Source organism: Loxodonta africana, chromosome 7 (genome assembly GCF_030014295.1).
Source record: "Loxodonta africana isolate mLoxAfr1 chromosome 7, mLoxAfr1.hap2, whole genome shotgun sequence".
Lineage (NCBI taxonomy): Eukaryota > Metazoa > Chordata > Mammalia > Proboscidea > Elephantidae > Loxodonta > Loxodonta africana.
The window spans coordinates 7,212,000-7,236,673 of record NC_087348.1 but is presented as its reverse complement, the minus strand read 5'-3'; the positions used below and the strand labels follow the sequence as shown (position 1 = coordinate 7,236,673).

At 57.9% G+C, this 24,674-nt stretch overlaps 1 protein-coding gene across 15 annotated transcripts; it reads left to right on the top strand.

Moving 5' to 3' along the window:
- The first annotated feature begins 2,689 nt into the window (after nucleotides 1–2,689).
- On the top strand, nucleotides 2,690–24,670 carry LOC100667345 (aldehyde dehydrogenase family 3 member B1). 15 transcript variants are annotated; one of them, XR_010322378.1, is made up of 11 exons: nucleotides 2,730–7,311; nucleotides 8,036–8,198; nucleotides 12,284–12,394; nucleotides 12,529–12,649; nucleotides 13,365–13,450; nucleotides 13,985–14,066; nucleotides 16,151–16,537; nucleotides 17,287–17,453; nucleotides 18,099–18,343; nucleotides 18,931–19,016; nucleotides 22,991–23,100. XR_010322378.1 is itself a non-coding variant. In XM_003419390.4 (10 exons), exons 1-10 carry the CDS (start codon nucleotides 7,301–7,303, stop codon nucleotides 23,182–23,184), a joined length of 1,422 nt encoding a protein of 473 aa, XP_003419438.3. In that variant the 5' UTR covers nucleotides 2,730–7,300; the 3' UTR covers nucleotides 23,185–23,296. The 15 variants fall into 15 exon arrangements, 7 of the variants coding, with proteins under 7 accessions (XP_023415296.2, XP_023415295.2, XP_003419438.3 ...); XR_010322380.1 differs by lacking the exon at nucleotides 22,991–23,100 and adding an exon at nucleotides 21,353–21,454 and having other exon boundaries at nucleotides 18,099–18,179; XR_010322379.1 differs by lacking the exon at nucleotides 22,991–23,100 and adding an exon at nucleotides 21,353–21,454 and having other exon boundaries at nucleotides 18,099–18,235.
- The last annotated feature ends 4 nt before the right edge of the window (nucleotides 24,671–24,674 follow it).

Genomic DNA, 24,674 nt, shown 5'->3' with positions numbered 1-24,674 from the left:
TATATATTTTTTACCACAATTTAAAAAATTAACACACAACCAACCAACCTGAATTTGGGGAAATCCCTTCCCTTCCTGCGGCCTCAGCCCCCTCCCCTGTAGAATGGAGGCCTTAGAATCAGAGAGGAGGAAGGGAGAGCAAGGCCAGCAGTGGAAATGCCCAAAGCTGAAGGCCCCGGCAGAGGATGGTGGGAGCTGAGGAATCTGGAGGGTGGGAGATGGGACCAGCAGAGGACTGGGTGCCCATCCTTGTTCTGAAGTCTAGGGGGAGCCACTCAGCCTCCTTCAGATGGGGCACAGGGCACTCAGAACAGTGACAGTCCGTTTCATGAAATGATTCATTTCATCCTGTCATCACTTAGGTGTGTGTTACTATTATCCCATTTTATAGATTGGAAAACAGAGGCACAGGGAGCTTGACTAACTAGCCCAAGGTCACACAGTGAAGTGACGGGCCAGGACTTGAGCCCAAGTGCCATGCTTAACCACCTGTCTTATCTCTTCGTCTCACTTGCTCTCCACAGCGGCCCCGAGTACTCTTACGCTCCCATTTCTCATATGAGAACACCAAGGCCCAAAGAGGTGAAGCGATTTGTCTGGGGTCACCCAGTGAGAAAGAGGCAGGATCAGGAAGAGCCAGTCTGTCTGATCCAGAGGCCACGTGCTCAGCTACCTCAGGACCCTCAGAACTTCTATGTCCCCCTAACTTCTGACCCCCCCATTACTCTCCTCAGGAGGCTAGGCCAGGGTGGCCTGGGTTCTCAGCAGAGCCTGCCACCCACCAAAGCAAACTCTAAAAGCAACTCCTGGTGTGCCCTTGCTTGTAGGGCCCCATTTATCCTGGGGTCTCCCAGATTGGAATGTAACTTCCAGGCCCAGAGAGCCCCTGGGGCTTTGAGGAACCACAAGATATCAACCCAGAGAGGGGAGGGGCCAGCATCTGTCTATTCCTCCCCAAGAGGCAGTGTTCTCCCAGACTGGGGGAGCTTCACTGCCCAGATTGTTTGGGATCCCTGTCCCAGGAGGACCGGCCTCTTTGGGGGACCTCCTCCGGGTCTGTTCCTGAATACGTAAGTCCAGAGGTAGCCCCTGCAGGGGTTCCCTGGCAGCCTCCCTGGCCAGGGAGGGGGCCTTGGGAACCTGAAACAACCCTCCCACCGCCAGCACGACCCCAGGTGGCTCCCTGGTTTGCTGTGTGGCCCTAGACCAGTGGCTGCCCCTCTCTGGGCCTTTTTCCTAGCCAAGGGCTACCAGGCTGAGCCCAGCTCAGCCCCGCCTGGCACCCGCTGTGCCTCTGCGCTGCCTGGCTCAGCTCCAGACAGCAGGGCAGGGCAGTCACATGCTGATCCACGTGACAGGCAGAGGCTGGGGGCTCCATTCCACACAGAGGACGGGGCCCTCTGCAGCCCCCTACCCCTGCCCTACCTGGCTGGAGTCTCCAGGGCCTACCAGGGCAGGTGTGGACCAGGATCTCTCTCCTGCCCTCCCAGGTAGGCAGAGGGAGCTGGGAGGGCACCGTGGCGTGAGGAGCACCTCCCAGTTGCTGGGTCGGCCCAGGGTTCCCCAGCCAGGATCCCAGGCGGACCAGGGCAGCAGGCACAGGGTGATGGCACAAAGGATGTTTCTCCCCCACACCTGTAACCTAATAACCCACCTGTCTGTCACCAGCAGCTGCTCAGGAATCATCCCCCTTTGTGCTGGCTCTGACAGGTGTGTCCAAGGTGGGGGCAGGGGAGGCAGGTGACAGGTCCCCTTGCTGCCAGCCTGGGTACAGCTCGGGCATTGAGGAGGAACGGACCGCAGGGACCACCACAGTGACACTTACCATCATGAATACTGTCACAGAGGGTGGGGCGGTGCTTAGCCCTGGGAGGTGGAGCAAACACCTGGGGTTGAACACAGTCCCTGTTGAGAAGTGAGGCAAGTCTGGTGGGGATGCCAGCCCTGCCACTCATGCTTCATGTGGCCAAGTCTTGTCCCATCTCTTGCATCCGTTTCCTCAATTGTAAAATGTTAGGTTTCTGGGTGACAGGCCCCGTGAGTGGGGTGGTGTGTGGGACGGTGGTGTGGATGACCGGTCAGTGAGTGGAATAGTGGGTGAATGGTGGTGATGGTGATAGGCCCCGTGAGTGGGTGGGACAGTGGTGATGGTGACAGGTCCCATAAGTGGGGCAGTGGGTGGGACGGTGGTGTGGATGACGGGTCAGTGACTGGGGTGGTGGGTGGGACAGTGGTGTGGACGTCGGGTCTGGGGTGGAGGTGATGAGGCAGAGGTGTGGAGGGTGGGAAGCAAGGTGGCGGATCCCAAGGTTGCATTTCAGACTGCAGCTATCTTTGGGCCTGGCCTCTTCTTTCTGCAGATGGGGAAACTGAGGCTCAGAGAGGAGACCTCAAGAGGAGTCAGGGTTGGGAGAGCAAGGCCTCCCCTGCCATTGCAGGCTCTTGGCCTCCCCCTCCCCCACCCCGACACTGGGATCTCCAGGACCACACTCCTGGACCTTCCTCATAGGCTGTGCCCCTCAGCTCGGCTCCTAGAGACCTGCTGTGTGGCCCTGGACTGGTGCCAGCCTTCCCTGGGCCACCACCTCCTTCTCTGGGGGCTCTAGTGGCAAGAGAGGATCTGAAGACCCTGAGCGAGGTGGTGTCAAATCCTTGTTCTTCAGGCTCCAGCCGGCCCACAGCTGCGGTCAGGCATGGGGCCAGGGTGGCCCCACCCCAGGGGCCGGCCCAGACTTGCCATTTCATAAAGGCTGGGCAGCCGGGCAGAGCAGGGCGGCCAGGAGGAAGAGCAGTTTGGCAAGGCTCAGGTACGGCATCCCGGGGAGTCCAGGCTTCCCGAGACATGGTGGGTGAGCGGCTGGGGCCAGGGACCCTGGCAGGCTTGGGGACTCGGGTTGCTGGGCCGTCCCAGCGGGCCAGCCATTGGCAGCCTCACACACAGACCCGCCTTGTCCTCCCAGAGTTCATCCGCCTGCCCTGGGAGAAAGCGGAAGGAGGAAGGGACTTCCCTTTGCCTGAGCAAAGAGGGCTAGAGACCAAGGGCCCGGGAGAGGCACGGGGTCCCTGGGAGCACCCTCGCTTTGCCCCAGCCGGCTGTCATGCCCTCACCTTACTGGGGTCACTGGGCATCCTTTAAGGAGCTGAGGGGTCCAGCTCTGGAGCCTCCCATCCTTGGATGGGTCAAGCACCCTCTCAGGCAGCAGATGGCTCTCAGGCACCTGCTGCCAACTCTGGGACTGGGGCCCCACAGCGAACGGGTCTGGGAGATTATTGTTCTTGGCAATGGGCTTTGCCAGGGCCCAGGGAAGGAGGGCCCAGCAGCCCTTCCCTGCCTCGATCCATAAGGCAGTCTCATGAGAGGGACCTTGCCGGGATCAGGGAGCGTGCAGCGTACCCTGCACCTGGCCTCCCGCAGGGAGGGGCTGGGGCTTGGCTCTGCCCACGAGCTGCACTGGTCCCCACACTCCGCAGACCCCATGGGCAAGCGGACTACTGCCCTGAGCTTCGGGAGACCTGTGCAAACCCAGGTAAAGGCTAAATGGCAGGAGATTAGAATGGGAGACACTGGATGATCGGGACCTGTGGGGTTCTTGGAGGCTGGCCCAGTGACACCCCCACATTCTGGCAGCCCTGATGGGGGCCCCTAGGCCCTCAGACCACCCTGTTCACCTCCGCCACCTTTGCTGGCTCCATATTCCGGCCCCCTACCTGGATCTCAGGGTGATGTCCTCACCTCCCCTGGCACCCAGGCTGTCTGAAGCCTCCCACCCTAAAGGTCTCCTGGATAATGACCCCTTAGAGCCATCAACACTGAGCACTTACGCAGCCTCGGGCCCATGCTCAGCACTTTAGACAGCTCTATGCTGGGATTTTTAATCACCTCAAATGCATGCAAAAGCTGGACAATGAATAAGGAAGACCGAGGAAGAAGAACTGACGCCTTTGAGTAGTGGTGTTGGTGAAGAATACTGAATATATCCAATGGACTGCCAGAAGAATGAACAAATCTGTCTTGGAAAAAGTACAGCCAGAATGGTCCTTAGAAGCAAGGATGGTGAGACTTCATCTCACATACTTTGGACATGTTATCAGAAGGGACCAGTTCCTGGAGAAGGACATCATGCTTGGTAAAGTACAGGGTCAGCGAAAAAGAGGAAGGCCCTCAAAGAGATGGATTGACACAGTGGCTGCAACGATGGGCTCGAGCATAACAACGATTGAGAGCATGGCGCGGGACTGGGCAGTGTTTCGTTCTGTTGTACATAGGGTCGCTATGAATTGGAACCAACTCGACAGCACCTAACAACAACGTGCTGGAATTCTCCCAACAGCGCTATGGGGTAGCTACAGGTACCCAGGTACCAAAATCCATTGCTGTCAAGTCGATTCCAACTTGTAGTGAGCCTAGAGAACAGAGTAGAACTGCCCTGTAGGGTTTCCAAGGCTGTCATATCTTTTGGTTAGCAGCTGAGTGCTTAACCACTGTGCCACCTGGACTCCTCAGCAAAGATATCATCCCCATTTTACAGATGGGCAAAGTGAGCCACCAAGAGGCCAGGCGACCTGCCCAGGGTCTCCCAGTCAGTACATGGAGGATCTGGTATTCAAACCCAAGTGGCTGGGCTCCAAATTGCATCATGCTGGGTGGATACTCTCGGAGGGCCCGTGGTGTAGACGAGGAAACTGGTGGCAGAAAGAAGGCAGAAACAGGCAGAGGCTTTCCTCTGGCAGGTGGGGAGTGAGAGAGATGCAGCGGCAGCCGTGCCACCGGAGGACCCATCAGCAGGGCCCCACCCCGAGGAGGAAGGGGCTTTGGCAGCAGTTAGTTCCCCATAATGCTTTGCGGCCAGCAGGCTTAAGAGCCAGCCCTTTCTCTCCTGTCCTGGATTCCACGTGACCCCCCTGGGCTTCAGCTTCCTTTGCTATAATAGGGGCACGGGACTAGGACCCACGCTGCACCCACGTCGCACCCACCTCAAGCTTCCGTGGTGGCGCAGTGCCTGCACAGGCAACTGCCTAGGCGTCCCCAGGCCTGTGGCCTTGAAGAGAAGAGGCTGGTCCTCCCCGGCCCACAGGGCCCCCTTTCACCATCAGATGATTTAGCAGCTCCCACCCCTCCCACTCTCACCCAGAAGCAGCAGATCCAGGGCAGAAGCAGCTGAGCGAAGAGGTGAAACTGGGCAGCCCTAGCCTGCTGTGGGGGTCTGCATCCCAGAGACCCCTGGGCCCAGAGGCCCACTGGCACCCAGCGGCTCAGCCCGAGGAGGCAGAGATGGGTCTGCAGCCCTGCCTAGCCCAGTGGGGGTTGGCTGGAATGTGGTAGATAGAAGCCAGGGGAGTAGAGTACAAACAGGGCAGCTTCTCCCTGGGTGGCACCTCCCTGCCCCCACCAACGTGCCCAGACAGGCCCTAGCTGTCCCTCCCCAGGGGACCGAGTGTGCTGTGGTCAGCCTGGGTTTCCAGGGTGAAGAAGTGGGGGGCCCGGGCCAGCCCTGACCTCTGTGCCTCAATCTTCAATGCTTTCAATGGCACAATGATGGTCCACTTGCTGGTTACAGGGGAAGTACCCCACAGGGTGAGTCTGGGGTGGGCATTTGACGAATGTCATCTGAGATCCTTATGAACTTACGCAGCATCAGACAGACCTGGTCCAGCCCTCATCCATGGGTCTGCAAGGGCTGCTCAGGTTCCTTGTGAGGACACAGACCCAGGGTCACCCTGATCTGCAAGAAGGTGGCGTTGCTGCTCCGCTGGCCTGTGTTGAGCCCAGCTCTTCCCTAACCCCTGTGAGCACTCCCTGGGACTTCTGACCAGCACACAGAGGGGCAATGCCAGGCCTTAGTGTTGGCCTTAGTGTTGCCAGGAAGGGCTGCTGAAAAGTTCTGTCCAGGCCCCCACCCCCTGCAAAGCTCCCCTGCCCATCACCTTGCCCACAAGTCCAGTTACATGTCTTGCATTTTTGTGGGTTCTTTAGAGACTCTTGTGAAAGTACCGAGTCCTGGGCAGGCGGGAGGGGGGCAGGCGTCGTCTGCTGTCACATCCATTAGCAGAAGTCCGGGGGTGATAGCAGAACAGAGAAAGGAAGGAGGAGTAACTATTTGCTTAGTACTTGGAACCTAGTGAAGTGTCCAGCTGGCCTTTGTTGTTAACTGACCCCAGGCACAGTGGAACAAAATGCTCCTGGTCCTGTGCTGTCCCCATGACCTGTTGTGGATCTGACTGCTGTGATCTATAGAGTTTGCACTGGCTGATTTTTGGAAGTAGATTGCCAGGCCTTTCTTCCTAGTCCATCTTAGTCTGGAAAGCTGTTCAGCATCCTAGCAAAAAGAAAGCCTTCACCTACAGATGGGTAGTGGCTGCACGTGAGAAGCATTGGTCGGGAATCGAACCTGGGTCTTCATCATGGAAGGCAAGAGTGTTACCATTGAGCCACCACTGCCTCCGGCTGGCCATTATTGAGTACTCACTATACACCAGGCCCAATGCCACATGCTTTAAGCAGCATCATTTAATCCTTACAACCAGACCATAGAGACAGGGTGAGTGACTTGTCCAGGGTCACACAGCTGGTCAGAGGCAGGGCCAAGAGACAGGCCTAGGATGGAGTCTCAAGAGACACAGGCTCTGGGGTCTGGGTCTGCCCTGGCCAGCGCCCCAGGGGAGAGCCTGGGGGCCAGCTGGAGTTCTGAGAATGTCTCCTCTGCCCTCTCTGGGGGCCATAGTGCTTGTGCCGTGCCCTGAGACCTGTGGGGTGAGCTCAGCCCCAGCCCTGCGGACCCCTCCAGAAAACAGGCCCATGACAGTAAGGAGACTTAAGTAAGATAGCTGGCAGCCTTGGGACCTTAATGCTGACCCCTGGGCTCAGGCTGAAGGGTGTGGTCTCATCATTGACAAACACTCTGCCCGTTGGTGGTGGGTACTGTCATTGCCTGTGAACGGATGAGGAAATCCGGGCGTTGAGGCCTAAAGAAAAGTTAAGTAGGCAAAGGGGGGCTGCCTCACAGTCCAGTGGAGGGGCAGCGGGGAGAAGGTAGGGGGCCAGACAGAGGTAACCAGGCACTTATCACAGGGTGTGACCCAGTGTGGTGGGAGTAAAGCCAAGGGGGCAGGGGGCACTGTGAGTGTGTGTGTGTTTGTGTGTGTATATGTATGTGGGGGAGTAATCATGGCAGGGTGTCTGGAGGAGGCAACAGATGAGCTGAGACCCGAAGGGAAGGGAGCCAGAGAAGGGGGAGGAAGGGCCCCGCTGGCAAGTCCTTGGCACCAGGCCGAGGAGTGAGTGCGTCGGAGAGCTCCACTGATGCGCCTCAGGTAAACATGAGGGCCCTGGGGAATATCTTGGCCCCCTGCCCTCTGCCAGGCCTGGCTGGTGACAGCATGGCGGCACAACTGCCCCCTAGCCCCTGCTGCTACCTTCCCCCCAACAACACTGCCACTAGGAGGTTGGAGTGATCTTTCCCCACCTGCTGGGGAAGCTGAAGCAATGGGAGGGAAGGCCACTGCCCAGGTCACTCTGAGCCAGCCTGGCCGCCAGCGGGGGACAGGGAGGATGGGGTATTCTGTGTCTGGAATGTACCAAGGTGGTGGCTGTGGTGGCAGTCGGTGAGCAGCCTCTTCTAGGTGGCAGTTCGTGACCAGCCTCTTCCACTCCCTCTGCTGGTCAGATGCCTCCTGTTTACTCCAGGTTCAGGCCTGACAGCCACTCCATTGCCAAGAGGGATGGGGGAGTCCTTGGGGGACTGCTCAGCCCCATGGCTCAGGCTCACTTCTACATGCCTGCCTGCCTGCCCACCCTCAGGTGGTGGACTAGATGTCCCCTGGCCTATGTCCAGTCCCACGTGTGGCGGTGGCGGTGGGGAATCCATGTATGTGTGTGGGTGTGTCTTTGGGGGGATGGAGGCAGCCTTTGGTCCTTGTGCGGCCCACCACATGAGCCCCATGCATGCAGGTGGGGCGAGGTGCTGCAGACCCCAGGCCAGGTGGAGGCCCATGGGGGGTGGGTGGCCCTGAAGCCCACCCTGTTTCCACCCAGCAGGATGGACCCCTTTTCGGACACGCTGCGGCGGCTGCGGGAGGCCTTCAGGTCCGGGCGGACAAGAGCAGCCGAGTTCCGGGCCACGCAGCTCAAGGGCCTGGGCCGCTTCCTGCAGGAGAACAAGCAGCTTCTGCAGGACGCGCTGGCACAGGACCTGCACAAGGTGGGTGGGGCAGGGTGGGTGGGTGTGGCGCGGGGAGGGCAGCGGGCAGAGAATGGTGTGCACAGGCCCAGAGCTGAGGTGGAGGGGGGCTGGGAAAACTGCATCCTCCAGGAAGGAAACTAAAAGCCCATCCATCCTACTTCTTCCCTAGGCCAGAACCCGTTCTGCACCCATCATCCATCCGTCCATCCATCCATCCATCCATCCGCCCGCCCGCCCGTCCATCCATCATCCATCCATCCATCCATCTACCCATCCATTCACCCACCCACCCGTCCATCCACCCACCCATCCATCCATCCATCCAACTACTATTTATTGAGCACCTATTGTGTGCCAGATACGGTTCTAGGCTCTGGGGACACACCAGAGAAGAAAACAAAGTCCTTGTGCCCACGGAGTTGACCTTCTGGGTCAGTACAGTAAAAATAAAAAATTAGTCCCCCCTTATCTGAAGGTGATACATTCCAAGATCCCCTTGGAAGCCTGAAACCTTGGGTGGCACCAAACCCTATAGATACTATGTTCTGTCCTATGCGTACATACCTATGATTAAGTTTAATTTATAAATTAGGCACAGTAAGAGATTAACAGAAATAACTAATAAAATAGAACAATTATAACAACATACTGCAATAAAATTTATGTGAATGACTTAGCAGGAGGGCGTGAGATTTCATCATACTATGTACTCATTTAACCTTTTTGGACCACAGTTGACCATAGGTAATTGAAACCGCGGAAAGCGAAGCCTTGGATAAGGGAGAACTACCGTAAATAAGTCATTACATGCTATGTTGGGCAGTAGCAAGTGCCATGGAGAGACACTCCCTGTGCGAAGGGGAGAGAGGGGGCCCAGATGGGGATGCTGCTTCGTATGTGCCAGTCAGGGAAGCGCTGTCTGAGAAGCTGGTATCTGAGTAGAGACATGAAGGAGGAGAGCAAGGGAGCCATGTGGACATTGGGGAAAACAGCAAAGGGCATAGCATGTGCAAAGGCCCTGAGGCAGGAGGCATTTGGTGTGTTTGTGTTTGAGGTGCAGCAAGGAGGCTAGTGTGGCTGGAGCAGAAAGATACAAAAGATGAGGTCTGGGGAAGTGGATCTGTAGGCTATGGCAGACTTCAGCTTCACTCGTGTGGGTGAATGTCATGGGTCTTTTCTGAGCCCTCAGGGCCTGGAAGCTCAGCCCTCCCAACTCCAACAGCAGCCATGGTGGACCCCCAAGAAACCCGCTTCCTTGTAGCCAGCCACCACCCCTCAGCCAACAGGGCCCACCCACTTGGCTGCCCCCAGCTCCCCTTCTCTAGACGAAATGTCCCCTGCCCATACCTCAAGACCACAGTGTCCAGAGCCAGCCCTTGTACCCCACCAGCACCTAACCACCAGAACCCTCCAAGGGCCAGGCCTGTGGTTCTTTGCCATCTGTAAGAAGCTAATTTGATATTTAGCCCCCATGAGGAGCTAGCGGTACATGGCCCCTGCCAGTCAGCCCTTGACTCCAGGGGGCCAAGTGTCCCCCACTGGCTCACATTGATCCCATCTTTATCCCAAACCTGGGACTTCCCAGGAAGGGCCCGTGGCTTCCTAAGCCCCTGTGCGGGACTTCACGATGACCCCGGAATTGTGCCCGGCTATCCCGGGCCTGCTGTCTGGGCCCTCGCGTCCCCTACCCTGCCTGTCAGATACCTGCCCACCCCACCCAAGGACTGTTGGAGACGAGGATGCCTGGGGGCCAGGCAGCCACTCGGGGGGTCTCCAGGGGCTGTGACTGCTCGACTGAAGCCATCCAGCCAAGTGTCCACCTCATCTGGGGACCAGTCACAGTCCTGTACCATGAGGCTGGTAGCATCAGGGGTCGTGTGTCAGGGGCACCCCACTCCACAGGGACAGCACAGGGTGGTGGTGAGGACTTGTCCCAAGGACGTAGCCTTCCTGGTGCTGTCTGCTCCTTCTCACCATGCCCCGGGCCCTCTGTTTACCAGGAAGTCCAGGGCACCTGAGAACCGTCATCTGCCATGTCTGGGTCCATCTGTCTCTCCATTTATGAAAACCAGGGTCCTGACCACCCTTTCCTTGGCTTTCCATGCCCAAGGGAATATCCCCTTCACTACACCTGGCCCAGGTAGGGGACAAGCTGACTGTTCTCCCTCCCCGCCCCCTGTATCCCTGCCGCTTCCTACCTGCCAGCCCGTCCTCCTCCGTGGGACCAGACTTGACAGTTTATTTGGTCCTTTTCTCCCTTCTGCTCAGATTTCACCTCCTGCCCTCCCGACTAGTTTATGAGCCTCATGCCAACCCTGGGTACTCAAGGCCCCAGATGCCAGCGGCCCCACAAAGGGACAGCAGCCCAGAAAATTCAATCTGGTCCCTCCCTCTGGTAACAGGCAGCATCAGCCCAGCACCTTCATGCAGTATCTCATTTAACCCCAACAGCCCTTCCAGGCAGGGGTGGCCACCATGCCCAGTTACCCCGCAATGAGTTTCAATAAAGGCACACACCCACAAATAGCAGAGCCAGGATTTGAACCTGGCTCAACGCAGCCCACTCTCCCATAGTCACGGCGTTCAGCTGGCCCAGACCTTCCCGTATACCCTTCCCAAACCTCACCAGGTCAGGGGTGGCTTACCAGGTGTGGTGGCCAAGCCACGTGCCTCCCTGGGTAAGAGTGTGGGTTGTGGACTCAGAAGGAGCTGAAAGTATGCTTGAAATGGGGTCAGCTCCTAGAAGCTCTGGGTGGGTGTGGCTTCTTCCTCTGAGGTCAGGGCTCCCCCCCCGCCCCATTTAACTAAGTGGCCCTGGCAGTGGCACCCCCCCATACCACTCCAGCACCCCTTGGTAGGGGGAGCTTGCACTGTGATGGCGGTATCTCAGGCAGAAGACAGCTGCCCTGCGTCCCCCGGCACTGGTCTCCAGCGGCCTGCAGCCTGCTGACAAGTCACTCCTCCCTGGTTGGGGTGGGACAGGGCATCCAAGTGGCAGAGAGCAGGACAATGTCCCTATTGATTTCGCCTCCTCCTTACTCCAGCCTGGAGACCTGTGACCCCTGACCCCTGGCTGTGGGAACGATGCTGTGCCCTGTGCGGCTGCACTCTGCAGACCACCCTGCACGCAGCCGTGCCCAGGCAGTCCTGTGACAGCCGGAGTCCCATCCTGTCCCTACTCCGCCTGGCCTGCCTGGCTCGTCACCTCTCCCCCTCTGTCTCAGGGCCTTTGCACAGGCCACGCCCTCTGCCTGGAATGTTCTGCCTCCACGTGTCCGCGGGCTCGCTCCTTTCTTCAGCTCTCTGCTCAAATGTCCCCGCACTCTAAAGGCCCACGCTGACCATCTCGTATAAAATAAAACAAACACACATGCACGCGCACACTCGGGCACACTCACAGACGTTCACTCGCGCTCACCTATGCACATTCACACCGCACACTCATGCATGCTCATACGTCCATGTACACACTCACACATGTATGCACACTCACACGCACATGCACACTCAGGCACACATGCTCATGTACTCCTGTGTCCGCTCACAATCCACTCGCACGCACGCACAGTCATGCACTGACTTGCACATTCAGGCACTGATCACATCCATGCACACACTCGTGTGAGCACACCACACTTCTGCACAATCATCCACATTCACACTCCCGCATGCACGCACTCGCACACCTGCGCCCGCTCCTGCACCCACGCACTTGCACACTTGTGCACACTGGTGCACTCCCACACACTCAGGCAGTATTCACACACATGCTCACACTCACACACACAGTCCGGCGGTCTCTGCGCCCTGCCCCTATATTAGGCTTCCACAGCACTTGTCCCGTCCCAGCAGGGCACTAGGCATCTCATCAGCAAGCTGACAGGCTGCTTCCCCAAGTGTCACCTGTGCAGGGCGGGGCAGGTGCCTGCCTGTGTTAGTCTCAGGCACAGCGTCTGCACGCAGGGGCACTCAGTGAATGCGTGTGAAAGTGAAACTTGGTGTGAATGAGCGAGTGACCGCAGTGGCCTTGCCTGCACCCCTGGGGGCTGGCAGCCCCTACCCAGGGCTCCAGCCCACTGCCCTGCCCCTGCCCCTTCCCACAGTCAGCCTTCGAATCAGAGATATCCGAGATCGGAATCAGCCAGGGCGAGGTTAACCTGGCCCTCGGGAACCTGCGGGCCTGGATGAAGGACGAGAAAGTGCCCAAAAACCTGGTGAGTGAGCCTGGAGGGCTGGCGGGCAGGGGGCTTCGGGGGCCGTTTGCTCCCCACTGAGCCTCTCTGTCGGGGGGAGGGGCCCCTGGGAGGCTCATCACTGCTCACCACCGTCTCCCCTGACCCTGGCCCAGGCCACACAGCTGGATTCAGCCTTCATCCGGAAGGAGCCCTTCGGCCTTGTCCTCATCATCGCCCCCTGGAACTACCCCCTGAACCTAACACTGGTGCCCCTGGTGGGTGCCCTCGCGGCAGGTGAGCAGAAGGCCTCTCCTCCCTCCTCATGGTTTTGGCCACGCAGAGGGCCAGTAAAAAGGGGAGGCTGGCACCAGGTGGCAGAGAAGCCTGGACCCCACCCCCAGGCTGTGTGGCCTTGGGCTGGTAACTTTACCCCTCTGGACCAGCTTTCTGAGCCAGGGTGAGGCTGGCATCTGCCTATAGGTATAAGGCCCGAATGATCCTCCTCTGAGCCTGGGTGAGGCTGACACATGCCCACAGGTGAGGCCTGAATGACCCTCCTCTGAGCCAGGGTGAGGCTGGCGCCTGCCTGCAGGTGTGAGGCCTGAATGAGCCTCCTCTGAGCGTGGGTGAGGCTGACACATGCAGACAGGTGAGGCCTGAATGACCCTCCTCTGAGCCACGGTGAGGCTGGCACCTTCCCATAGGTGAGGCCAGAATGATCCCCATTTGAGCCACGGTGAGGCTGGCACCTGCCTGCAGGTGAGGCCTGAATGATCTTCACCTGAGCCTGGGTGAGGCTGGTATCTGCCTGCAGGTATGAGGCCTGAATGATCTTCCCCTGAGCCCAGGTGAAGCTGGCACTTGCCTGCAGGCGTAAGGCCTGAATGAAGGGATGCGGGGGTCCTGGGAGGGTGCCTATACCCCTCCCCTCTCTGCTCCCCACACTGTGGTTCGAGGATCCCAGGAGTGGCCTACACCCCTCCCGTTTCCTTCCTGTCTGTACCTGCAGGCAACTGCGTGGTGCTGAAGCCCTCAGAGATTAGCAAGAACGTTGAGCGGGTCCTGGCCGAGGTGCTACCCCAATACCTGGATCAGGTGAGAATGATGGCAGGCAGAACAGAGCAGCACAGGGAACCCCCACCCCACTGGAGCCAGGCAGGGACAGATGCTGGCAGGGAAGGGCAGGAGCCTACGGGTCAGACCTGAGTTCCAACCTCAGTTCTGCCTCTCCCGAGCTGTGCAGCCTTGGCCAAGGCACCACCCTTTCAGCCTCAGTTTCCCTCTGAGTAAATTAGAGCAGAGTGATCACGGGTGCACCCTGAGGAGTAGGCCAGGACAGCCTGTCCCCTAGGCCCCCCGGCTCCTCACGCCTAGGCCTTTGTCTTTCGGCCAGCTCTGCTGGCCCTGGCCTCAGCCCTCCAGCCAGTCCCAACCTGCTGGGACTGTCTACCGTCTCCGCCCAGCAGCCTTGGGGAGTTCGCCACTGTCTACCCCAGCCACACCCAGCCCACCTAGAGCCCTGGTCACTCGGGTGTGGGCAGGCAAGGGGGAGTGGGGCCAGGCCAGGCTGGGGTAGCCCTAGGGCTCTCCAGGCGGGTGTCCCAGAGGAGGCTCTGCTGCCCCTTGCAGAGCTGCTTTGCCGTGGTGCTGGGCGGGCCCGAGGAGACGGGGCAGCTCCTGGAGAACAAGTTCGACTACATCTTCTTCACAGGTGAGGACAGCTGCAGCCCACCATGAGGGAGGTGGGTGCCAGAGAGAGGTGGTCTTGTCCCCAAACCTGAGAGAGGCCAGAGGCAGCAAGGCTGAAAGAGGACAGGAGACCCAGGCTAGGCCGTGCCTGGTGGGTGCCTCGGGGCTCCACAAGCAGACTAGGGAGACACCCTGAGCCCCCAGGAAGGGCCACGTTCCATTCACTGGCCCAGCCCCACCCACCACAATTCCAGAATCCCTGAGACTCTAGCCAGGCCTGCTGTCCAGGCACTTATGCTGCGGCCCCGCTGCCCCCAGCCCTCCCACAGGCTGCAGACATGAAGGGTGGAAGCTGGGGCAGGGGGTTGGGGGTACAAAGGGATGCAGGGTCCTGCCCAGGCAACCTGTCGATGGGGTGGGAGCAGACTGGATTTGCACCAACCCCTGGGGAGTGCTTGAGAGTCCGGTAGATCCCAGCAGCCACCTACCATCACCCTGTCATGTCCCTGCTGGCCAGATACCACCCAGCTTCAGGCGGCCAGGACAGAGATTCTAGAAGAGGTGACGGGTCCAAGGAGGCAGGAGGTCCTGCGGGAGAGAAGACGGGATGGGCAGAGGTCCCTGGCTCCTCTGACTTGGCACACCTTGTATCCATCACAGCAGAGGGCAGCACGAATTTTGCTTTCCTCTTCCCAGACCGAGCCCAGGAGAAGCGCAGCCTGGCTCCCTTGGCTGACGGGAGGATGATCATGGGGACAGAGGGGTGGGGTCCTCAGTGGTCGGAAAAAGGCGAACCCCACCCAGATTCCTGCGGGGGGGGGCCCAGCCTGCCCCCAACCATCACTCCCTGCAGCTTATCACCCACCCAGACACGGCAAGACCCGAGGAAGCCAGCTTCCAGGCCAGGCACCCTCCTGGGCAGCTCATGCGGAGGCTACCTGACCCCCCGAAGCCTGCTGTGCCACCCCTCCCTTGATTCCTCCAGGCCTCAGTTTTCTCATCTGTAAAACGGGGGTAACCCCTGAGATACAAGTCTGCCTTGTGGACAAATGAAATAATGCAGGAAGGTCTTTATCAAAGCTGGTCCTTGGGAGCTTTCACTCATTCATTCATTTACTCATTCCTTCACCCCGTGAACGTTTGCTGAGAGTGTAAATTATACGCCAGGCACTGGGGTAAAGACAGGACCAGAAAGATCAGATTCTTGCCCCAGTGGCATTCATATTGTGAGGAGGGAGACAGACAGTAAGCAGAAATATTCTGAGACATGATCAGGCATGTCAGAAGCTGCCAAGTACCATCACCTTCCAGATCAGGGCAGAGTAGCAGGACGGAGCAGGGGGTAGAAGGTTTATTGAAAAGAAGCCAGAGGCCATGGTGAAGAACTGCCGGCCCCGAGGGGAGCGAGTGCGGTGGGGGAGCACGCAGTGAGAACAGAGAAGTGACCAGGCCTGAGGAGTCAGGGAGAGGGGGGAGGACAAGTCTCTGCAGGGCCAGGGCCTGGATCGGCTCAGCACGGGCCAGCCTGCTTAGAGTGGAGGGCCTGCAAGGAGAGGGAGGGATGGTGGTCAGGGTGGCAGGGCCCCCTGGGTTCCAATCAGAGAGAGGAGGGACCCACACATCAGCCAGGCTAAGAGCTGAACTCCAGCCTTGGGCAATAGGGAGCCACTGAAAGTCCTAGAGGAGAATGGAGAGGGGTGGGAGGCAGTGCAGGATTTAGGGGTCACCTGCAGGGGCAGCCCAGAATGTGAAGCAGAGAGATGGGCTAGGAGCTGAGGGGTTCACAAATTGCTAAGAAGGAGGGCCTCACAGGCAGCTTCTGGAAGGGCCTGGGGGTCTGACCTGCTGCTGGCTTTTCACAGATTCAGGCTAGTTAGGGGTTGGTCTCTGGGGAGATGAGCAGGGTCCTGGGTGAGATGGGGGTAGGCTGGGATTTGAGCGCCTACCAGGGACTGTTCAGAAAAGGCAGGTTGGGGCTGGCTCCAATCCGGCTCAATTACCTGTCAGATAGGCTCAGGGCAAGGAGGGACCCCCTCGAGGGCCCAGGCCACGGCCTCCGCCTGCTGTGCATGGTGAAGGGCCATTCTGGTTCCTTTCTGCATTCAGGGAGCCCCCGCGTGGGCAAGATTGTCATGGCCGCCGCTGCCAAGCACCTGACTCCCGTCACCCTGGAGCTGGGGGGCAAGAACCCCTGCTACGTAGACGATGACTGCGACCCCCAGACCGTGGCCAACCGCGTGGTCTGGTTCCGCTGCTTCAACGCCGGCCAGACCTGCGTGGCCCCGGACTATGTCCTGTGCAGCCATGAGACACAGGAGCGGCTGCTGCCTGCCATGCAGAGTGCTATCACCCGCTTCTACGGTGAGGACCCCAAAAGCTCCCCGGACCTGGGCCGCATCGTTGGAGAAAAGCAGTTCCAGCGGGTGCAGGGCCTGCTGGGCTGTGGGCGCGTGGCCATCGGTGGCCAGAGCGACGAGAGCCAGCGCTACATTGGTGAGTCCTGCTGGTGGGGCTTAGGGGCGCAAGGGGAAAGGGGGTGCTGGGGGGCAGGGAATGCAGGGGGAGAAAGGAGGGTGCAGGGTCACAGGGTGGCTCTAGGGTCAAAGGGGGGCACAGAAGGGGACAAGGGGGCGAAGGGTGGTGCAGGGGGCACAGAGGGGTGCAGGGGTGCAGGGTTACAGCAGGATGTGGGAGGACATAAGGGGACGCAGGGGCACAGGCTCAGGACGCAAAGGCCCTTGTGCACTGACGGACTCACAGTGAGCCATGCATCATCCAGAAACCTCGTGCCTGGGGCTCCCTCGGCCCTAGCTCCGAGATTTCCAATGCCTGCACACCCATCCTCTCAGTTCTGACCCAACACTGCCCTGAGCACCTGCTGCTCTGGGTGACAGGGCTGACCCAGCCCCAGGCCCACCAGCCCCCTGGGGCTGCCAACACTGATGCTGTCACCTAAGAGCCTGCATCTCCCAAGGACTGGACAACCCCAGTCAGGGCTGCTGTGGGCCTGGGAGCTCGGCTGTGGGACACGGCCCTCCCCGGAGCACCTTCAGCCTGGAGCCCCAGGTCCTGTGGCGGGCGGGGTCCTGTGGCCCTCGGCCCCCTGAGTCCCACGGTGGGTGGGGTCCCGTGACCCTCGGCCCCCTGGGCCCCACGGTGGGTGGGGTCCTGTGACCTTCGGCTCCCTGGGCCCCTTGGCGGGTGGGGTCTTCAGCCTGAGATGAATGCACCCTGTGCCGCAGCCCCCACAGTGCTGGTGGACGTGCAGGAGACGGAGCTGGTGATGCAGGAGGAGATCTTCGGGCCCATCCTGCCCATCGTGAATGTGCAGGGCCTGGCCGAGGCCGTGGACTTCATCACCCAGCGTGAGAAGCCCCTGGCGCTCTATGCCTTCTCCAACAACAGCCAGGTGCGGCTCCGGGGGGCAGGGCAGGGCTGGGCGGCGAGGGGTGGCAACAGCAGAGGTGTCTTTGGGGCCAGAGTGGACCCAGGTGGGATTTGGCCCCTCGGAGGCAGCCACAGGTATTCAGGGATAGTGGCCCTCTTGGCTCTGTCCCTGGCCTCCCCCAGAACAGCTGACCCAAAAACAGAGCCCCCAACAGTCTAGGCCAGGCTACCTTGGGCCTTTGGTGGGGCAGCTTGTCCAGGTCCAGGGTTCTCTTGAGGTCAACCCCAGCCCCTCTTCCTCACACGTCTCCCTGGTGGCCTCAGCACCCCTTCCTCAGTGCCTGGTTCATGGAAGGCATACAGGGTGTGCTGCTGAGAGGCCACAACCAGGGTGTGTGACGAGCAAGCCAGGCTAGTGGGCCCGGCTCCCATCTGTCTCTGCCCTTCCGGCCTCCATCCTGCTCCAATCCACACCGGTGGGCGGCAGGCTGAGAACCCAGGGTGCACCTAGAGGTACCATCAGTCCCCCAGGCTCCAACTCGAGCTCTTCTTTGTTTTTTGTTTATTGAGACGAAATCTACATAAAACCAATCATTTCAAAGAGAATGGTTCGGTGGCATTTAGTGAGTTCAAAATGCTGTACAAACGTCACTGCTGTTGTTGTTAGGTGCCATCGAGTTTGTTCCGACTCATGGTGACCCAACGTGCAACAGAATGAAACACTGCCTGGTCCTGCACCATCCTCACGGTCTGTTATTCTTCAGCTCGTTGTTGGAGCCTCTGTGTCAGTCCATTTCATTGAAGGTCTTCCTCTTTTTTGCTGACCCTCGACTTTATTAGGCATGATGTCCTTCTCCAGGGACTGGTCCCTCCTGATAACATGTCCAAAGTATTATCGCAGTAAATATATAGGTAACGAATCATTTGCCGTTTTTACAACTTTCCCGTGTACGGTTCACTGACGTTACGTTCAGCCATCACCATTTACCCTTCCCGAATGTCCCCTAAGCATTGGGTCTTCCTTTCCCCCTTCCTCCCACCCACCCTTGGTAACCACTAACAAACTCTGGTCTCCATAGACTTGCTTGTTCTAGATGGTTCCTACGGTGGTGGTTGTGTTGCTGGGTGCGTTGAGTTGATTCCCACTCACAGCAACCCCTTATGACAGAGTAGAGCTGCTGGGTGGATTCAAATCCTTAAGCTCCTGGTTAGCAGTCGAGGGCATATTTGCTGGACAACGTTTTCCTAATAAACCTTTTATTTTGGAAGAATTTTAGATTTACAGAAAAGTCACAAAGATAGTTCAGAGAGCTGCCATGTACCCCTCACCCAGCTCCCCCCATTTAAAAGTCCTACACAACCTTAGAAAGAGCCCTGGTGGCACACTGGTTAAGCACTCGGCTGCTAATTGGAAGGTCGGTAGTTCAACCCCACTAGACAGTCTGAGGGAGGAAGATGTGGCAGTCTGTTCCTGTAAAGATGACAGCCTTGTCCTATAGGGTCTCTAGGAGGCAGAATCGACTCGACGGCAACGGGAGCGGAACATAACCTTCGTGCATTTGCCAAAACTAAGAAACTGACACCGGTACGCTACTGCTAACTAAACCCCTGACTTAGTTGGGATTTTGCCTGTTTTTCCATTAATGTCCCCTTTCTGTTCCAAGATCCAATCCAGAGTACCCATTCCATTTAGCCGTTGTGTCTCCCCAGTCTCCTCGGATCTGGGGCAGTTTCTCTGCCTTCCCTTGTTCTTCGTGGCCTCAACAGTCTTGAGGACTGGCCCAGGTCTTCTGTAGAAAGTCCCGCATCTTGGCTTGTCTGTTTTCTCGTCATGATTAGGTAGGGCCCGTGGGTCTTTGAAAAGAAGACCACAGAGGTGAAAGACCCGCCTCTTGACATCACATGGGGTACCTGACATCCACACACCACGAGTGATGCTCACTTTTGTCACGTGGTTAAGGTGGTGTTTGCATGTGTCCCCGCTGCAAAGTGACAACTTTTTTCCCTTTCCGTACTCTATTCTTTGGAAGCCAGCCTGTAAGTCTAGGCCATCCTCAACGGGAGGGGCTGTAATTAAGCGCCATCTCCTAGAGGGCAGAACGTCTGCAGCTATCATTTGGAGTTCTGTAATGAAGCTTTCTCTTTGCGATCGATCGTTCATTTATGTCAGTGTGGACTCACGAATATTTATTTTATTTTATGAGTTCTAATTCCAACCAAAATGGGAAATTATCAAGCAAGCACATTAATGTCACGGGCAAGTAAAATTTTGCTGAAGATCATTCAAAAGTGGTTGCAACTACCAGAAATTCAGGTCAGATTCAGAAGAGGACATGGACCCAGGGATATCAGATGTCAGATGGATCCTGGCTGAAAGCAGAGAATACTAGAAGGATGTTTACCTGGGTTTTATTGACTATGCAAAGGCATTTGACTGTGTGGATCATAACAAAGTATGCATAACACTGCAAAGAATGGGAATTCCAGAACACTTAATTGCGCTCATGAGGAAACTTTACATAGATCAAGGGGCAGTTGTTCGGACAGAACGAGGGGATACTGCGTGGTTTAAAGTCAGGACAGGTGTGCGTCAGGGTTGTATCCTTTCACCATACTGTTCAATTTGTATTCTGAGCAAATAATCTGAGAAGGTGGACTATATGAAAAAGAACGGGGCATCAGGATTGGAGAAGACTCATTAACAACCTGTGTTATGATTGCTGAAAGTGAAGAGGACTTGGGGCACTTACTGATGAAGATTCAAAGACCACAGGCTTCAGTATGGATTGCACCTCAACATAAAGAAAATAAAAATCCTCACCACTGGACCAATGAGCCACATCATGGTAAACGGAGAAAAGATCAACAGCCATGGAAGCAGCAGTGAAGAAATCCAAAGACACTCTGCAGTGGGTAAATCTGCTGCAAAGGACCTCCTTAAAGTGTTAAAAAGCAGAGATGTCACTTTGAAGACTAGGACGCGCCTAACCCAAGCCACAGTATTTCCAATTGCCTCGTATGCATGCGAAAGCTGGAAGACTGAAAAAGAATTGATGCCTTTGAATTATGGTGTTGGCAAAGAATATTGAATATACCATGGACTGCCAGAAGAACGAATAAATCTGTCTTGGAAAAAGTACAGCCAGAATGTTCCTTAGAAGCAAGGATGGTGAGACTTCATCTCACATACTTTGGACATGTTATCAGAAGGATCAGTCCCTGGAGAAGGACATCATGCTTGGTAAAGCAGACGGTCAGTGAAAAAGAGGAAGACCCTCAATGAGATGGGTTGACACAGTGGCTGCAACGATGGGCTCAAGCCTAATGATTGTGAGGATGGCGCAGGACTGGGCAGTGTTTCGTTCTGTTGTACGTAGGGTTGCTATAAGTTGGAATGGAGTTGACATCACCTAACAACAATCCAAAACTTTGTTTTTTATTTTTTGCTCAAATTGTTCCAGCTCTGGCCACTGGGAGCTCTTCCAGGTTGGCTCCTGTCCTTTTGTTTTCTGGCCACTTCCTTACCTTCTAGCTCTACAAGGTGCTGCAGGCTTATCTTGTATAACATTTCCCTGCCCCTCCATGGAGACTCGGCAGGCTTGTCCCTCCCTTGGGGCCCCTCCCTGACGACCTGGCACTGCATCGCTGTCACTGCTCTGGCGTCCTGAGGCGACTGCTGGGCTCCCACCACCCCTGGGGCAGGAGTTGGACTACATGTGAGCAGATGCTCCGGGAACATGCCCCAGCGGCGGGGGGGCTTGGGGACAGGCTGCTATATGACCACACCCGCTCCGATGGGGGGCCTCAAAACCTTTGAGACAAGATCAGTGTTAACTGGGTTCACTCTGGCGCAGGCCCCAGGCCTGAGGGGGTCAGCATGGCCTGGGCAACCTCACAGCCTCACTGCTTCTTCTCGCCCAGGTCATCAAGCAGGTGCTGGCAGGAACCAGCAGCGGGGGCTTTTGTGGGAATGACGGCTTCATGCACATGACGCTCGCCACCCTGCCCTTCGGAGGAGTGGGTAGGTGGCAGGCCGCCGCCCTTCTGGGCACCATTAGCCCTTTTATTTATCTGCAGTAGTGTTGCTTGAATACTCTGGGGCTACCTCAGGGTCCAGTAACAGCAGGGGAGGGCGCTTCCCCCCCCATCTGCAGAACCTTCCAGAACTCTCTGTGCCATTATGCACCAAGGTGGACACCTTTTTTTTTTTTTTACCACAAGTGTGACCACACAGTCCACACCGAGCTGGTACTTGTGGATTCTGCAGCGGCACACCCCACCGTGGGGCCATTCGTGGCCCCTTCACCCCCTTGCTCAGTCAACTCTGGGTCTCAGACCACTGAAGCCAGGGCTTCTGCCCCCGCCCTGGGGGAGGCCAGTAAGTGGGGACCTCTCCCCCCGGGCAGGCCCCAACACAGCTGTGAAGGTAACCTTAGTTTCTTCCCACCAACACCCTGACAGGCTGTGTGGTCTGGGCTGCCCAATCTCCTCTAACACAACTTCCTCCTCAGGAAAACGGTCCAGGAACCTGTCCCCACTCAGCACCTTAGGAAACGACCAGCAGGCCCCGCAGGCCACCCCGTGTGGCCTGGACCCTCCCAGGAGAGCGGCCAGTGCCACACGGGTCCACACCAGGTGGAGGCTGGGCTGGACACTGCAGCTGCCCCGGCTGCCCCAGCTAGGAGGACAGGGCCCCGGGAGGTCCATCGCCACCCCATCCTCGTTTGGGTCCAGTCCCAGACCTGCCCATCCCACCCCCTCCTCCTCAAGCCAGGGGGTCTGCCTGGGGGCAAATCCAATCCTGCTTTTCCCCTCAAGAAACCTGCCATGGCTCCCAGGACCCTCAGGGTCAGGTCCAAGCCCTCAACTCAGCTTCCTGAGGCCGGCCTGGGTTTCTCTCCTACCCCACCCACCCACCCACTGCCCTATCACACAGAACTGGGTCCAGTCTCTACCATACCACGCCATCACCCATGTCTGGGCCTGTCTAGCCCCCACCCCTCTTCACCCAGCTAACCCTCATCCTCCAGCCTCACTGGCTCTGGGAAGCCCTCCCTCTCCACGACCCCCGCCCCACCCAGGCTGGGCCATGAGCACCTCTCCTGTATCCAGGCCAGAAATAGCTCCTTCTTTGTCTGCTCTCCACCCAGGTGCTGATGAGCACCCAAAGCGGAGCACCTGCTCTGTGTATGGGTCTCACCCTGCCTAACTCTCCCCATGTCCCTAGGAAGTGGGTGCCACTGTCACCGCAGGTCACAGAGGAGGAAACTGAGGCACACAGCAGAAAAGTCACTTGCCCGGGGTGATAAACAGCTAGTGTGAGGCAGAGTTGAGATTCAACCTGGGTAGGCTGGGGCCAAGCTCAAGCCCTGGGGCCATCTGCCACTCCTGCCCCAGTGCCTGGTGTCCACGTCATCTCAGGACGGTCCCAGTGTACAGGGGGGAAAATCGAGATGGAAGGGGTGGGGTCACCCACCCGAGGCATGCTGTGGGTGACTATCCGAGCGTGGGTTCGGCTGCCCACTGAGGGCCTGATGCCATGTCCTGTGCTCTGTGCAGGTGCCAGTGGGATGGGCAGGTACCACGGCAAGTTCTCCTTCGACACCTTCTCCCACCACCGTGCCTGCCTGCTGCGTTCTCCCGGGATGGAGAAGGTCTATGCCATCCGCTACCCGCCCTACTCATCACGCAACCCAAGGGTGCTGCTGGCAGCCATGGAGACCTGGAGCTCCAGCTGCTGCACTCTGCTCTGAGCTGCCTCCGCACAGGCACCCAGGCACACGTCTAGGTCCTTTGGCTGGTGGAGACGGGCCTGGAGTCCACAAACAGGCCAAGACCAGGGCTGCCTCCTCCCCAGCTGCCCTCCAACTCAGTAACCCATCGCCCTCCCCCATGTTGGCCACCACGTCCTGGCAGAAGGCAGACAGACACAGGAACCTGAGACACCTGCTTTCCTGGGAGGGGACAGTAGAGGGGTCTCGGGATGTGGTCCAGGCTGCACCATGGAAACCCTGAGACTGTCCTCTCTGAGCTTCATGTTCCCCATCTGTAGCATGGAAGTGATTAACAATCACTGCCACCTGAGAGTGTTACGAGGCTTAATTTTGGGGGCCGCTTAAGGCTTAATAAAGACAAGCTGCAGACTGGAGCTCTAGGCATCCTGTCTTTCCTTGTTTGGGTGAGTGAGACTGCTCCTTCTTCTCCCGGGCCAGGTCCTCTGGCACCGAAAGTCTGCCTCTCTTCAGCCGGCCTCTTTGGAGTGATGAATGTTATCCTTTCTCGCTCCCCTTCCCCACATGGGGGGCCCTGGCCCTGGACACCTTACTGTCACCATGGCCCACACTGGTCTCATCCCATTCCCTGTCCTGCTCGCCCTCCTGGGGCCCCAAAGCCATGGAATAGACCCCAGCCACCCACACCCAAGACAAAATTCCGGGGTCCAGCTCAGCACCCCTGCTCCACTCCTGCATTCTGATAATTCAGTAATGCCGCAGGGTTTCCCAGCTCTCACACTAATCGCCATCCCCCGGGCCCTTCTCGTCACCTCCTCTTCTCCCCAGACCCAGCCCTCCTCAGGGCAGCTGATGACTCTCCCAAATCTCACTCAGGTCATCCCACCATGGCGCCCCTGTGGCCCACAAAATCAAGTCCCAGATCCTTAATGGCCCTTAGGAGACTCTGCCACCTCTCCAGCCATGGAGGTCACCAAATCACCACCCCCTGTCCTTGTCCTAATGTACTCCGTGCTCCTCCTCCCGATGCTCTCCGCACCTACGCTTGGAGGGCCCTCTCTGCCCGTCTTGGCCTGCCCAACTCCTATTCACCATCCGCTTGGTCAGCACCTCCTCCAGGAAGCCTTCCCTGGCCACCCCCCAGCCCTCCCACACATAGACTGCCTGTGGGTCCCTCTACCACAGAATCCACCGGAAGAAATACAGACTTGGTGGCTGGCTCGCGAGTCATATAGACTCAGCTGCACATGGCTTGGAGGGTCATTAAACCTCTCAGTGCCTCAGCTTCCTCATCTGTAAAATGGGAGCAGCAGTTCCTCCACACAGGGCCATTGTGAGGATTAAATGTGTGAACTGTTTGGCACAGGGCCCCCATGGGTCATGCGTGGAGTGCCCGCCAGCCTCGAGCCCCACTGTCGCCGGCATTATCGTATACTCCCCGCTAGGACCAATCGGGCCACCACCGGCAGCCCACTGCCCCTGCCCGCCTGGTCCGAGGTCCGGGAAGGTAG

Coding starts and splice junctions, on each gene's coding strand:
- LOC100667345 (XM_023559527.2), top strand. Junction 16,538..17,286: donor CGAGAGCCAGCGCTACATTG/GTGAGTCCTGCT, acceptor CCTGTGCCGCAG/CCCCCACAGTGCTGGTGGAC. Junction 17,454..22,990: donor CCTTCTCCAACAACAGCCAG/GTGCGGCTCCGG, acceptor TGCTCTGTGCAG/GTGCCAGTGGGATGGGCAGG.